This window comes from Caretta caretta, chromosome 2 (genome assembly GCF_965140235.1).
Source record: "Caretta caretta isolate rCarCar2 chromosome 2, rCarCar1.hap1, whole genome shotgun sequence".
NCBI classification, from domain to species: domain Eukaryota; kingdom Metazoa; phylum Chordata; order Testudines; family Cheloniidae; genus Caretta; species Caretta caretta.
Genome location: NC_134207.1, coordinates 61,697,627 through 61,713,741, shown reverse-complemented (window position 1 = coordinate 61,713,741; position 16,115 = coordinate 61,697,627). Strand labels below are relative to the sequence as shown.

Genomic DNA, 16,115 nt, shown 5'->3' with positions numbered 1-16,115 from the left:
TGTAGCTGGAAGTTTCCAATAGATGCCAGGCCCTCAACTTGGAAACTGTGGAAAGTACCTCTCAAGATCCAGCTGGTCTAAGGAAATGGAGACATGTACAGGACTCATCTGTGGATGGCAGTTTAGCCCAACCTATAAGAAAATCAAGGTTCCCCAATTGTCCAGGGAAAACTGGACAATCCTTGTTAGGGATTCAATACTCCAAAGAATTGATAGAATTTTCTGCAAGGGTCAGGCAGACAACATGACAATGAATTGCCTTCCCAGAACCATAACACTAGATGTTGCTCTAAAATTGGACAGACTTATATATATCCTTGGTGCTTTAAAAGGGCCAATTTCACAAAACTAAAAACAATTAGGAGCCAAATCAGCTGGGAGGAAAAATTTAATCAGAAAACTGTGAATGATAATTGGTAATTGCTTTAAAAACACTTTACTACATACCCAAAAAGCCAAAATCCCACAATTGAAGAAGAAGGCCATATTAAAAATACCAATCTGGTTTAGAGGGGGAGTAAAGCCAGCTATAAAAATAATATATAAAAATGGCAGACAGAAGAAGTGGATAGTAATGAATATATATCAGGAGCTAGGAATTGTAGAAAACTGATAAGGAAGCAAAGGCACACAAGGAGAAATCTATGGCCAGCAGAGTTAAGGACTATGAGAAAGAGTTTTTTAAGTATATTAGCAACAAAAAGAATCCTGACAAGGGTATTGGTCCATTACTAGATGGAAATTATATGGATATAATACAGAAAAGGCAAAAGTGTTCAGTAAACATATCTGTTCTGTAGTTGGGGAAAAAACAGATGATGTAATAACACTCTTTCCATTCCACTAGTATTTCAAGGGGATGTTAAAGAGCAGTTACTAAAGCTGAACATTTTGAAGTCAGCAAGTCTGGATAACTTGCATCCAAGAGTTTTAAAATAGCTGGCTGAGAGGCTCACTGGACCATTAATGTTGATTTTCAATAAGACTTGAAACACCGGGGAAGTTCCAGAAGACTGCAAGAAAGCTAATGTTGTGTCAATATTTAAAGAGAGTAAATGAGATGCCACAGGAAACTATAGGCCTGTCAGTCTGACATCGATCCTGGCAAGATAATGGATCAGCTGATACAGGACTCGATTAATAAAGAATTAAAGGAGAGTAATATAATTATGATTCTATGGAATTAATGACAATCAACATGGGTTTATGGAAAACAGTTGCTGTCAAACTAACTTGATATCTTTTCTTGATGAGAGATTAAAATTTGGTTGATAAAGGAAACAGTGTTGATATAATATACTTTGACTTGATACTGCATTACCCTTTTTATTAAAAAACTAGAATATAAAATTAACATGGTACTCATTACATCAGGAGTGGGCAAACTACACCCTGCGGGTCACAACCAACCCTTCACATGTTTTAATCCGACCCTTGAACTCTTGCCAGGGAGTGGAGTCTGGGGCTTGACCCGCTCCATGCATGCCATGGCTCCGTGCATCTCCCGGAAGCAGCAACATGTCCCCCCTCCGGCTCCTACACTTAGGGGAAGCCGGGGGTTTCATGCTGCCCCCACCCCAAGTGCCACCTGTGCAGCTCCCACTGGCCGGGGTTCCTGGCTAATGGGAGCTGCACTGGTGGCACCTGCGGACAGGGCAGTGTGCGGAGCTGCCTGGCTGCGCCTCTGCGTAGGAACCAGAGTGGGGACATGTTGCTGCTTCTGGGAGCTGCTTGAGGTAAGCGCTGCCTGGAGCCTCCACCTCTGACCCTCTCCTGCGCCTTGTGCTAGCCCTGATCCCCCTTCTGCCCCCAAGCCCCTCAATTCCAGCCCAGAGCACCCTCTTGCACCCCCAACCCCTCATCCCCAGCCCCAGCACCCATGCCCCCAGCTGTAGCCCTCACCCACCCCAACCCCCTGCCCCAGTCCAGAGCCCACTCCCACACCCAGAACTCCTCATTTCTAGCCCCACCCCAGAGCCCTCACGCCTTCCTGCACTCCAACCCTCAATTTTGTGAGCATTCATGGCCCGCCATACAATTTCCATACTCAGATGTGGCCCTTGGGCCAAAAAGTTTGCCTACCCCTGCATTACATGGATTAAAAACTGGCTAAGTAATGGGTCTCAAAATGACAGGTTTCAGAGTAGCAGCCATGTTAGTCTGTATTCGCAAAAAGAAAAGGAGTACTTGTGGCACCTTAGAGACTAACAAATTTATTTGAGCATAAGCATCCAATGAAGTGAGCTGTAGCTCACGAAAGCTTATGCTCAAATAAATTTGTTAGTCTCTAAGGTGCCACAAGTACTCCTTTTCTTTTTGGGTCTCAAAATGTAATTGTAATCAGGAAATCATCACCAAATGGATGTGTTTCTGGTGGGGTCCCACATGGATCAGTTCTTCGTCCTATGCTATTTAACATTTTTATTAATGATCTGGAAGAAAATATAAAATAATCACTGCTAAAGTTTGAAGAGGACACAAAAATTGGGGAAGTGGTAAATAATGAAGAGTACAGGTCACTGATACAGAGCCATCTGGATTGCTTGGTAAACTCTGCCCAAGAAAACAATATATCTTTTAATATAGCTAAATATACATGCCTATATCTAGGAACAAAGAATGCAGGCCATACTCACAGAATGGTGCGTTCTATCCTGGGAAGCAAAGACTCTAAAAAATATTCTGGGGTCATGGGAGGCAACCAGTTGAATATGAGCTTTGAGTATGACACTGTGGCAAAAAGGTCTAATGCAATCCTTGGATAAATAAACAGGGAAATCTCAAGTAGGAAGAGCGAGGAAATTTGACCTCTATACTTGGCACTGGTGTGACCGCTGCTGGAATACTGTGTCCAGTTCTGGGGTCCACAGTTCAAAAGGAAGTTGATAAATTGGAGAGGGTTCAGAGAAATGCCACAAGAATGATTAAAGGATTAAAAAACATGCCTCACAGCGATATACTCAAGGAGCTCAATCTAGTTACTTTAACAAAGAGAATGTTAAGGTGTGACTTGATTGCAGTCCATAAGTACCTACATGGAGAATAAATATTTAGTAGTGTGCTCTTCAGTCTAGCACAGAAAGATATGACACAATCCAATGGCTGGATGTTGAAGCTAGACAAACTCGGACTGGAAACGGCATAGATTTAAACAGTGAGAGTAATTAACTATTGGAACAACTTGTCAGTAGTCATGAAAGATTCTCCATCATCGATACTGTTTAAATCATGATTGTATGTTTTTAAAAAAAATATACTGTATTAATTATTTTGGGGAAGTTCTATGGCCTGTGTTATACAGGAGGTCATACTGGAGGATCACAATGGTCCCTTCTGGCCTTCAAATCTATGAATCTATTAATTAGATCTGAACCTTCCATCTTGGCCCAATCTTCAGCCTGAAGTTTGTTTCCAACATCTTTGTTGTGAGATAAGATTTTAGGGTTGTTATAATGTTGAAAATGACATATTGTAAATGGAATAATTGATTCATTTGCTTACAGAAATGTGGATAAGCTGCATGCTCATTTGTCATGCTCTCTTCCTTGCTTTTTTTCCTGGAGGCTTTGGATGCTTTCCAATTAATTAGGAATTGTCTTTCTATATCTTTTATTTCTTTCCCATCAAGGGATTCTGAGGAAAAAGGAAAACACACACACACACATTTCATAATAAAGTTAGTCAACAAAAAGGTTAAACCATTTATATCTTATGTACACTGATACGTTTGGTTTTGCCAAAAATTGCTTACATTTTAGTTAACTTTGTCAGAAAAGAGATCAAGTGATAGATTATATCTTGAAAATTATTCATAAAGAAATGAATTGTATGTGCAACATGGCAGTTTTCAAATGCATGGGAAAGAGACTATCAATTGTTTTTATGGTTTGCAAGGAGAATGTTTGACATCCAAATTAAGACATGATACTGAAAATGCAGGGATCTAAAAAGAGAACATACATTTATGCAGGACATATACATTTATATGGGCATAAGGAAGTACAAACTTGCAACCAAAACCTGCCTGCCTTACTCATCAAGTAGTCCTACTGACCTTTTGGGGCCACCTATATGAAGTAAGAAAGCACGATTCGATCCTTTATCATAACTTCACTCACTCTGTAGTGCAGTAGGACCCCACAGTTCTAGCATGATTTGACTCCATCCACATTTCCAAATTAAGTATCTTGTTTGACTACAACTTAGGCCTGGTCTACACTTAAAAAATAGATCAACTTAGCTACATTGCTCAGGGCTGTGAAAAATATTGTGCCTTGGGTGCCGTAGTTAGGTCAACCTATCTCTTGATGCAGACATGGCTAGGTCGATGGAAGAATTCTTCCATTGACCTAATTACCATTCTTGGAAAGATGAATTAACTACACTGACAGAAAAACCTCTTCCATTAATGTAAGAAGCATCAACATAAAATGCATAGTTAAGACACCCAAATGTTAAGACACATTACTACCCTGCAGTAATGCTACAAGGGGGGGAAAAATGAAAGATATCTTTAAAAATTAGTATCACCTAATTTGGGATCACAAACACAGAAAAGCCTTAATTATAATTTTATGGATATGCCATGGTATCACTCCTTTTTAATAAACTGTACTTTTGGTAATAATAAGAAGTTGAGTCATAATAAGCAACAGGGTTTTTTTAGCTTATTAATCAATTTAAACTATATAACTTGTACAAGAGCTTTTAAATATTATATTTACCACCTGACATTAATTTGGAGAACATTACTTGGTTTCATAGGAGTTTCACTGTAATTCAAAAATGGATAATGTGCCAACTATTTTTTTTAAGTGGAAAGAGTTTTAACCATACTTTTTTACCTAGAGTTTTTGACTGTATAATAAGCCTGTCCCTGTATTTTGGTTTGCGGCAAACAGGATTCCCTTTAAGATCCATTCTGCACAGCTTGGTCCATTTGTTCAATACGAACTCCAAATCCTGCAATTAACAGAAGAAAAGAAAAGACTCTGTTGCTTTATCTTTAGACTGTAGATGATAGAGTTCAGTAATCATGCTGGTTGTTCACTGAAAATAGTCTTCTTTTGAACTTATGGGTGTAAAATTAAGTGTGTGTGTGTTTGTAGGACTGGGGCTTTGTATGACACTTTCTGAATGCTGCACAGTATTTTACATAATAGAAATAGGAAGGCAATGACAGAAACATTTACAATCAAATACAAAGTGAGTGATGGCAAGCTGACATGCCTATCATCATCCATTGGTTTTGATTCTTTCTTTCTGACACTCCCCTCTAGAGTCAGGTTTTCACATCCCAAGACAATTGTCTAGCACTAGTTCCTATGATAAAAATCCTCAACTAGCTGGGGCGCTTCCAAATGGGAGGAATATGGTTATGGAAAGAAGCCAGAAAGCAACAGTACTAAGTAGGACTGGTTCAGACATACTGTAACAGAAGGGGACGCCGGGTCAAGAAGAGAGTGAGGAATGCAACAAGCTGTAGGTCCAATCTTTCCATAAAGGTATTGGGTTACCAGTCCCATGGTTTTACTTTGCTTGTACTGGACTTGGTGCTAACAACAACATTCATTATCCTAGAACTGTTATATGTTGTCTATCATTTTAAATGGTAAATGTTCAGTCCAGGCTCTGATGTTGTCTAATCAGAATTCCATACACTTTGAGCCTATTTTTACAAAAGCTCTGGCTGGCGGCAGAAGTTTCTTTTGGTTGATTTTGCAGTGTCTCTGGAAAGCCAAACAGAGCAGAGACTTTATCTGAAGAAGTCTATTGACCTCTGCCTAGTACTTACCCTATTTTCATGCAGGAAAAATTGATTGCTGAAGAAGCATTTCTGGAGGTGTTAAAGATTTTCTAAATCAGAGCACTAGTGAGCAGTAATTACAGGAAAGCTCAGGTCTGACAACTTCTCTAGCTGAGAATTCTAGCCTGAAAACCAATATTTTATGGACATGCATAAAATCTGATCTATCTTCATCATGTTTCTCTTGTGGAAGAGCATGGAAACTGCTATTGGGTTAGTTGGGAAGACCACAGAATAGGGTCCTGATACCAGGCAACAAAAATGTAGCTGAACACAAGAAAGATCCTCTGTTTTTAGGATATAATAATGCTACTTGCAGATAATTGTCTTTCCCATCATACTTTTAAATGCTAGACACTGGAGAAAAGCCAGCCAAGAAGACAGTAATGTGAGTAACATATGCACATGTTTTTATATCACACATAGGAGGAGAAGATATACCACCTTTTGCATCGTAAAGGGCTCTTAAAAATATAATACCACCTGTCCAGGCTTCAGAAATTCATAGGACAGTGGACATTTCATGCAAAACTTGATTAAAAAAATAAAACTAAAATCTGGCAAATCATGCTGGAAAAATATAATTTACACAAGACATAGTAACTCCCCTACATATCTGTGGGTGGCCAGTTACATTCTTGGCCCAAATAGTGAAATGTTTAAAATGTACCTTTCTGTAGTCTTGGTTTTTGTCTGGTAAATCAAGGGCAATATGACCTAGATCAAACTTTTTCTGTCTTTTAACTTCAATATATTAAAGTTAACAAGATTTGAAGGCTATTCATAAATGCTTACTAAGTTGCTCCATTCTATTCAGAGAGCCTACTTTCTGAAATACCACATGGTCCAAAATTTCCTTCCAATGTTACTCTGAATATGAATCCACATAGTATGTGGCTGTATAGAGCATTTGAGAGGAGATCCTAAAGGCTATGTATGAGAGCGAGAGAAGGGTGGATAATATTAGAACTGATGTATCTTAGGCCTGATCTACACTATGAATTTAGGTCGAATTTAGCCGCGTTAGGTCGATTTTACACAAGATTTTATGTGTTTTACACAACCAACCCTGTTCCGCTGACCTAAAGGGCTCTTAAAATCGACTGCAGTACTCCTCCCCGATGAGGGGAGTAGCGCTAAAATCGACTGAAAATGGATTGAAAGGGAGATACTGGATCAGATTGCTATATGGGGAGAAGAATCTGTGCAGGCCGAACTCTGATCAAAAAGAAGAAATGATAATATATATGCCAAAATCGCACTGGGCATGGTGGACAGAGGCTACACCAGGGACACACAGCAATGCCACGTGAAAATTAAGGAGCTCAGGCAAGTCTACCAAAAGATAAAGGAGGCAAACAGTCGCTCCAGGTCAGAGCCCCAGACATGCCGCTTCTATGATCAGCTGCATGCCATTCTAGAGGGGGACCCTACCACTACCACTGTCCGTGGACACCTGCAAGGTGGCAGCCTCAACGCAACACAGAGGAGGATTTTGTAGATGAGGAAGAGGAGGAGGAGGAGAAGAATGTGCAGCAGGCAAGCAGAGAATCTGTTCTCCCCTGCAGCCAGGACCATTTCATCACCCTGGAGCCAATACCCTCCCGTATTGTTGCTGGACGCTGAAGGCAGAGAAGGCACCTCTGGTGAGTGCATATTTGTAACTACACTACAGGGATTAAAAGCAATTGTGTTTAACGTTTGATTTGCCCTGAACAATTGGGATGCATTCGTGGCCAGTACAGCTACTGGAAAAGTCTGTTCACGTGTCTGGCGATGGAGTGGGAATCCTCCAGCGACATCTCCACAAAGCTCTCCTGGAGGTAATCTGAAAACCTTTGCAGAAGGTTTCTGGGGAGGACTGCCTTATTTCATCCTCCACGGTTCGACACTTTACCACGCCAAGCCAATAGCAAGTAGTCTGGAATCATTGCAGCACAAAGCATAGCAGCGAATGGCCCTGGGTTTTGGTCGCATTCATGCAACATTCAGTCTTTATCTTTCTGTGTCAGCCTCAGGAGAGTGATATCATTCATGGGCACCTGATTGAAATAGGGGAATTTTTGTAAGGGAACAGTAATCCCCTCTGTTTGGTGATCCCCTGCACATTTGACCCCGGTCATGCTGGGCTGTTTGTGCTTGGCTAGGAGGGATCATCCTGGAGAATAGCCATGTGGTGCTGGGGGCTGCTGCATATCCACCCAAAACTGCAGCCTCTCCTTTTAAACGGCAACCTCAGCCCCTCCTTTTAAACGGCAAACCCAACCGGCATTGGTTGCTATGGGAAAGGAGGGTGCTGCAGTTTGAAAACATTCCCACATGTTATGAATGCGGAAGAAGCCAACCTCGTGTACTCTTTGGCTTACCATGGCTGCCTGGAAACCGAATTCTGTTGCCCAGCTGCATGTGATGTACCACCATACCAGCAGGTGCTCAATATAAAAGGCAAAATGCGACCTTGTACCTAAAACACATGAGCCGTCTCGCAGTGAATCAAGCAATTCATAGCAAAGAGTCTCCCTTTTGTTTGCAGAAATGTATCTTCTTAAATTCTACTCACCCTTCCCATCCCCACCCGAAGCTGTAAATGTTTCTATGCTCCCCGTATCAACTCCGTCCCTGAGGTTATCGCAGATTAGGAGAAAAAAAACGCACTCACAATTACATGTTTTCAGAGTTCATGCAGTCCTCCCGCACTGATAGGGCACAGCTGAATGCATGGAGGCATTCAGTGGCAGAGGCCAAGAAAGCATACAGTGAGTGTGATCAGAACACGCAGGAGGAGATGCTGATGCTAATGGGGGAGCAAACAAACATGATGAGGCATCTGCTGGAGCTGCAGGAAAGACAACTAGAGTACATACCCCTGCTACACCGATTGTGTAACCGCTTGCCCTCCTCGCCAAGTTCCATATCCTCCTCACCCAGACGCCCAAGAACGCGGGTGGGGGAGGCTCCAGGCTCCCAGCCACTCAACTCCAGGGGATGGCCCAAGCAACAGAAGGCTGTCATTCGAACAGCTTTGATTTGTAGTGTGGCTACAATAAGCAATGTGGCCTTGTCCTTCCCTCCTCCCCCACCCCACTTGGGCTACCTTTTACTAGTCAGCGTTGTCAGTCATCTCAAGTTTTCTTTAATAAATAAAGAATGAATGGATTCAGAACAATAGGGACTTTATTTCCTCTGCCAGCTGTGGTCAAAGAGGGGGAGGGGGATTGGATTACAGGGAAGTACATTCACCAAAGGGGGAAGCTTTGCATCAAGGACAAACACACACAACTGTCACAGTAGCCTGGTCAGTCATGAAACTGGTTTTCAAAGCCTCTTTGATGCGCAGTGCACCTCTGTGTGCTCTTCTAATTGCCCTGGTGTCTGGCTGTTCAAAATTGGCCGCGAGGCGATTTGCCTCAACCTCCCACCCCGCCATAAATGTCTCTCCTTTACTCTCACAGATATTATGGAGCACACAGCAAGCAGCAATAACAATAGGAATGTTGGTTGTGCTGAGGTCTAACCTACTCAGCAAACAGCGCCAGAGCCCTTTTAAACATCCAAAGGCACATTCTATCACCATTTTGCACTTGCTCAGCCTATAGTTGAACTGCTCCTTACTACTGTCCAGGCTGCCTGTGTACGGCTTCATGAGCCATGGGAGCACGGGGTAGGCTGGATCCCCATGGATAACTATTGGCATTTGAACATCCCCAATGGTAATTTTCTGGTCTGGGAAGAAAGTCCCTTCTTGCAGCTTTTTGAACAGCCCGGAGTTCCGAAAGACGCGATCATCATAAACCTTTCCCGACCATCCCACCTTAATGTCAGCGAAACGGCCCTTGTGATCTACCAGTGCTTGCAACACCATTGAGAAGTACCCTTTGTGGTTTATGTATTGTTTGGCAAGGTGGTCTGGTGCCAAGATAGGGATATGCATTCCGTCTATCGCCCCACTACAGTTAGGGAACTCCATTGCAGCAAAGCCATCCACTATCACCTGCACATTTCCAAGAGCTAGCAGAAGGTTACTGATTGCCCTGGCTACTTGGATCACAGCAGCCCTCACGGTACATTTGCCCACTCCGAATTGATTCCCGACTGACCGGTAGCAGTCAGGTGTTGCAAGCTTCCACAGGGCTATCGCCACTCGCTTCTCAACTGTTAGGGAAGGTCTCATCTCAGTATTTCTGTGCTTCAGGGCAGGGGAAAGCAACTCACAAAGTTCCATGAAAGTGGCCGTACACATGCAAAAGTTTCGCAGACACTGGAAATTATCCCATACCTGCAACACTATGTGGTCCTAACAGTCTGTGCTTGTTTGCCGGGCCCAGAATCAGCGTTCCACTGTATCAATATGCCCCAATGTTGCCATGATATCCCAATTGCCACATCCCGTGCTTTCAGGAATGCCTGTGTCCATGTCCTCCTCACAATCTTTCTCGTGCTGGCGGCTCCTAGCTAGGCTCTGCACATACTGCAGGATAATATGCGAGGTGTTTACAATGCTTACAAAAGCAGTGTACAACTGAGTGGGCTCCATGCTTGCCATGCTATGGCGTTTGCACAGATAACTCAGGAAAAAAGGCGTAAAACGATTGCTTGTCATTGCTTTCAAGGAGGGAGGGGAGACTGAGGACATGTACCCAAAATCACCCGTGACAATGTTTTTGCCCCATCAGGCATTGGGAGCCTAATCCAGAATTCCAGTGGGCAGCAGGGACTGTGGGATAGCTACCCACAGTGCACAACTCCGTGAGTCGATGCTAGCCATGGTATTGAGGACGCACTCCGCCAACTTAATGTGCTTAGTGGGGACACGCATGATTGACTGTATAAAATCGCTTACTAAAGATCGACTTCTGTAAAATTAACCTAATTTCATAGTGTAGACATGCCCATAGTTGTAGAAACATCTGCTGAATGAGGATCAGCATTTCATAAACTAGAAAGTTTGGACAGTTTTCATGGCTTGATAGCAAAAGTCAAATATGTGCCGATCAGTTCATAGTTCCTCCTTCAAATTCAGACTGCAAAATTAATAACAATGTGCCCCATCATCTACTCTGTCTCAGAGTAGAGGGGACTTAAATCCAGGGGGGATGCAGAAGATGATACTCTACTGCATCATTCCACTCTCCTCCCAGTCTGGTGAAAGTAGAGAACAAGGGGACAAAGGAAAAGGCAGCATGAACCTCCTCCTTCCTAACAAAAACCCATGGGACTTTTACAGGTAAGTTAATGCTTATACCCACTTTTCCACTCTTTAGTTTGAAACTGTTTAAGGGTAGATCTGGAGTAGCAGCCTGTGGGAAGCCCAGTGGAGAACAGTTCCCAGAGAAGCCATGCTGATAGAGTGAGTGCTGAAGGAAGCCCGAAAGGGGACAGCTGCAGTATATAGACACAGAACCTTCTTCTTGTGGAACTTCCCATGTGGGAACAGTCCATCTAGGGAAACGTTGTTTGCTCCATAACATTAATTACAAAGGAAGACTCTACCAGTATCTGCCTGCATAATACTGTGATAACATACACTGTTTACTAGATTCAGTGTATACTCTCCTCTCCTTCAAAAAAGTGTTAAGTAACTTTAGGAAAAAGACATTTTTGCCTGGGCTTATTTAGAAAGAAAATATTTAGCCAGCATAGTTTATTATTTTGTTCTTATCTGGGCAATCAGCCATTGTCTTGAAAAATGTTTAAGAAGTATTAGATTTCAGTTTAAAAGAATTAATGCAATTAATATAGGTTTTTAGAACACAAAACTGCATATTGCTTAAAACCGTAACATGTAAACAACTAAACTTTGATGAATGTACAGAGTCCTGTAGATTTTCACGAGCAGTTACTCACTTGATAAATGACCCAGAACATACTCACTCTAGTGTATGTTTATCTAAGAACACACTAATCTTGTGCTGAAATATGATTAGCCTTTTGATATGCTCTAGTTGTTCATTGCCTTCCTGTCTCTAATAAAGTGCTTTCACTTTCCAGCTTTCAATAAACTGTACTAAAGGGACCAGACACTTTTCTGGGCAGTCTCTGTTTGATAAATGATCATGTCATGCTATCACTTTGAGGTCTGCTACAAAATATTGAAGAGCAAATTATATTCCACATATAGGAGGTGTGAGTGCCTCAGTAGGCTGTTGTAGTACTGGCAATAACCTTCTTCACAATTAATGATGGCCAGTTAAGAACTAGTATTTGACCAGTGTGCTCCAATTTTTATTGGAAATGTCTAGCTCAGCTGCCCTAACTACATCTACAGACAGCAATTTGTCACCATTCTGACTACCTGTCATAATCTATTTGAGAAAAAAATCTATAATTTTTCTCTTGTTCCTGACTGAATTGTGAAGTGAATGAATTCATCTTTTTTGATATCTTCTTGTCATAATCAATACTGGCCAGAGGTTGAATAAATTAAAGACTTTGAACATACAGATGGTTTTATATAGGTTTTTTCAGCTGTATTTTCTATATCAAACATAACATTTACACAGACATTAGGTCATATTCTTCTCAAAATAAAGGTTAGTAGATTTAAGTTTTTACAAAAACAACAGAATATTTCCAGCACATTGTAAAGTTCTAATTGAAACAGTTTTTTTTTTTAAAAAGCAAATAAACATCCTGTTCAGTATTTGCACCCAAACATAACAAAACAGCATCCTGGTAGTGTGCGTGAACCTGACTAGAAACAAAAGTGAAATTGCTAGTTTATTTTCATTGTCCAGAAATAGAGAAATGAAAAATCAAACAAGCAGAAATAGGAAAAAGTAAATTAGATTTTTTAAAAAATATTTCATTTGGAAGAATTCCAGGTGTTATTGACAAAAAGAGCTTTTTTAAAATTGTGGTTATCTAAGTTATCTCTTGACAGTGCTGCTAATGTTAGTAAAAGGCATGTTAAGTGAGCCAATTTTAAAAAAACAGCTGTAAGTACTTTCATGTACTGTATATGAACCTGGCTCCCGTCTGCTAGTTTTTGTGGTTTTATAACAACATTTTCTAATTCTTTTCCCCGTTGCTGTGTGAGAACACTCATAAAAACAAAAATGAAAACTGACTAATTAGCTAACTACACTTAGGAAAGGGAAAGACTGTCAAATAACCCAAATAAACAAATGTAGAGAATATATTTTTCTTTAATTACCTTCAGTTATTTGAATATTAGGTATTACCTTTATAACAGTATGTAGAAAATGTTCAGGCAGAAATATGATTTTTAAATCACAGTTGTTCATTAGGTTTTAGCTTGTCTGTTGTTTTTATTTTCAGCTTCCTGGAATCAGTGTATAGCAATTTATGGTCTTACAACAATAAAGTTGGTTGGTTGATAAGAATTAAAGAAAATTATCTAAAGTCTTTCTGTTAAATTGCCGTCAGTGCAGTTCAGATCACATTTGATTATCCAAACCTCACTTATCTGCAACAGGGTCTTGTTCCCTCATTTCTATGAATGAAACTGAAAATTCCCTTAATTGTCCAAAACTTCAAGTATATGAATTTATTAGTCTTAATTCTCACTTATGCTGAGCTCATGCACCGCACAGGTATGGGAGTGGGTTTATTATGCTGCCATAACAAAACTGAAAAAGATGTTCAAAGAAAAAGATAATTGATATAGTTATCCTGGACAAACCTCATACAACAGTGAAAAGGGTATACAGGAGATGGTTCATGTCACCTAGTTCTGTTATGCCTTTCACACTTTCTTCTCCTGCACAGACTACTATTCCATTCCCACGGCCATTTCCCTCTCCTGCACAGACTACTTAATGTTCTCACTGTTGCTATTAAACTCTGCAAAATCCCTGATTGCTTTCTAGCCACTGCTCCTCTTCTCTGCCTGGTCATTTCTCACCACTGCACTGACTCTTGAGGCCTTCTGCACTCTCTCCTCTGCCCATACTTACTGTTGTTCTCCAACTTTTTCCCACAACATCTAACAATACCTGATTTCCTTACCTGCTCTTCTTGCTGTTCCCCTCTCCTGCACAGTGGGAACGTACAACTTTAATTTGCCATCCAAACCTTTGCACCTTGTTGTTACTTGATTTAATTTATAAATATACAGTAAAGACGTGAAATCTACTTTCCTTTTCATTTATTTTATGTTGAAGAAACAGTGAAAAGACACTAGTGAATAGAGAAGTGTCACTACTGAGACTTTCCATAACAAAAGCTAAATAATGACGACATGTTGATTTAGCAGGAATACTGCTAATACTTAGTAATTATTATTAGCCTCATTATACAGAGGTAACTGAGGCAGAGAAGTTAAGCGACTTGCTAAAGGCCACATAGGGAGTCATTTCAAAGGCAATATTAGAACCTAGCAGCTGATTGTTTTCACTCCAGTTCTGGATCACAAACATGATATTTCTACTGTTTCCTATCTCCAACCTTTTCTAACCCAGAGAGTTATAGCTCCAAAGTCTGTATCTCTCTAACTAATTTAACACATCCAGCCAGGCTGCACAAAAATTTTTTCCTGTGAAGTCATAGAGAGAAAAATAAGGGTAATAACATAAATGTAAAAGAACTGTCCCAAACTATGTGTCTTCCCATATAAAGGCTCTGGTGTGGTTGAGAGGCCATTTCCTGTTACAGTATAGAAAAAAATGCCAAGCTTGACACCTTTATATATATATTTTAAATTGCAGCCTTTTAGAAGTAATTTGTCCATAATGATGATGGTTTGTTTTTAAAAAATGTAAACCATCAAGGATTTGAACTTAAATTAGCTACTGTACATGCTTAGGTGTCTGATTATTTTGCTATCTTTCTACAAATGTATTTGGAAGAACTTTCATTTTGATCGCTACCCCTTCCTGCTTCTCCACGAGGGCACCAATGATACTGCCAAGAATGACCTTGAGCGGATCACTGCAGACTACGTGGCTCTGGCAAGAAGGATAAAGGAGTTTGAGGCGTCAGTGGTGTTCTCGTCCATCCTCCCTGTGGAAGGAAAAGGCCCAGGTAGAGACCGTCGAATTGTGGAAGTCAATGAATGGCTATGCAGGTGGTGTTGGAGAGAAGGCTTTGGATTCTTTGACCATGGGATGGTGTTCCAAGACGAAGGATTGCTAGGCAGAGACGGGCTCCACCTAACAAAGAGAGGGAAGAGTATCTTTGCAAGCAGGCAGGCTAACCTAGTGAGGAGGGCTTTAAACTAGGTTCACCGGGGGGAGGAGACCAAAGCCCGGAAGTAAGTGGGGAAGTGGGATACCAGGAGGAAGCACAAGCTGGAGAGTGCAAGAGGGGAGGACTTCTGCCTCATACTGAGAAAGCAGGACGATCAGTGAGTTATCTTAAGTGCCTATACACAAATGCAAGAAGCCTGGGAAACAAGCAGGGAGAACTGAAAGTCCTGGAACAGTCAAGAAATTATTATATGATTAGAATAACAGAGACTTGGTGGGATAACTCACATGACTGGAGTACTCTCATGGAGGGATATAAACTGTTCAGGAAGGACAGGCAGGGCAGAAAAGGTGGGGGAGTTGCATTGAATGTAAGTTGCAGTATGACTGCTCAGAGCTCCGGCAAAAAACTGCAGAAAAACCTGAGCGTCTCTGGATTAAGTTTAGAAGTGTGAGCAACAAGGGTGATGTCGTGGTGGGAGTCTGCTATAGACCACCAGACCAGGGGGATGAGGTGGACAAGGCTTTCTTCAGGCAACTAACAGAAGTTACTAGATTACAGCCCCTGGTTCTCATGGGGGACTTCAATCACCCCAATATCAGCTGGAAGAGCAATACAGCTGTGCACAGACAATCCAGGAAGTTTTTGGAAAGTGTAGGGGACAATTTCCTGGTGCAAGTGCTGGAGGAACCAACTAAAGGCAGAGCTCTTCTTCACCTGCTGCTCACAAACAGGGAAGAATTAGTAGGGGAAGCAAAAGTGGACGGGAATCTGGGAGGCAGTGACCATGAGATGGTCGAGTTCAGGATCCTGACAAAAGGAAGAAAGGAGAGCAGCAGAATATGGACCCTGGACTTCAGAAAAGCAGACTTTGACTCCCTCTGATGGGCAGGATCCCATGGGAGAATAACATGAGGGGGAAAAGAGTCCAGGAGAGCTGGCTGTATTTTAAAGAATCCTTATTGAGGTTGCAGGAACAAACCATCCCGATGTGTAGAAAGAACAGTAAATACGGCAGGCGACCAGCTTGGCTTAACAGTGAAATCCTTGCAGATCTTAAATACAAAAAAGAAGCTTACAAGAAGTGGAAGCTTGGACAAATGACCAGGGAGGAGTATAAAAATATTGCTCAGGCATGCAGGAGCAAAATCAGGAAGGCCAA

The 16,115-nt window shown here is 41.4% G+C and overlaps 1 protein-coding gene across 3 annotated transcripts in view; it reads right to left on the bottom strand.

Annotated features, from left to right (window-relative positions):
• PPP1R42 (protein phosphatase 1 regulatory subunit 42) overlaps positions 1 to 16,115 on the bottom strand; it is a 79,280-nt gene that overhangs the window by 48,191 nt on the left and 14,974 nt on the right. For 2 of the 3 annotated variants that reach the window (XM_075125150.1, XM_075125151.1), the window contains 2 exons: positions 4,845 to 4,962; positions 3,502 to 3,633 (listed from right to left, as the gene is read on the bottom strand). In XM_075125150.1, coding sequence (XP_074981251.1) covers positions 3,502 to 3,633; positions 4,845 to 4,962 — 250 coding nt within the window. Of the gene's footprint in view, positions 1 to 3,501; positions 3,634 to 4,844; positions 4,963 to 10,012; positions 10,275 to 16,115 lie in introns of those variants that run through there. The other variant, XM_075125152.1, reaches the window with a different exon arrangement.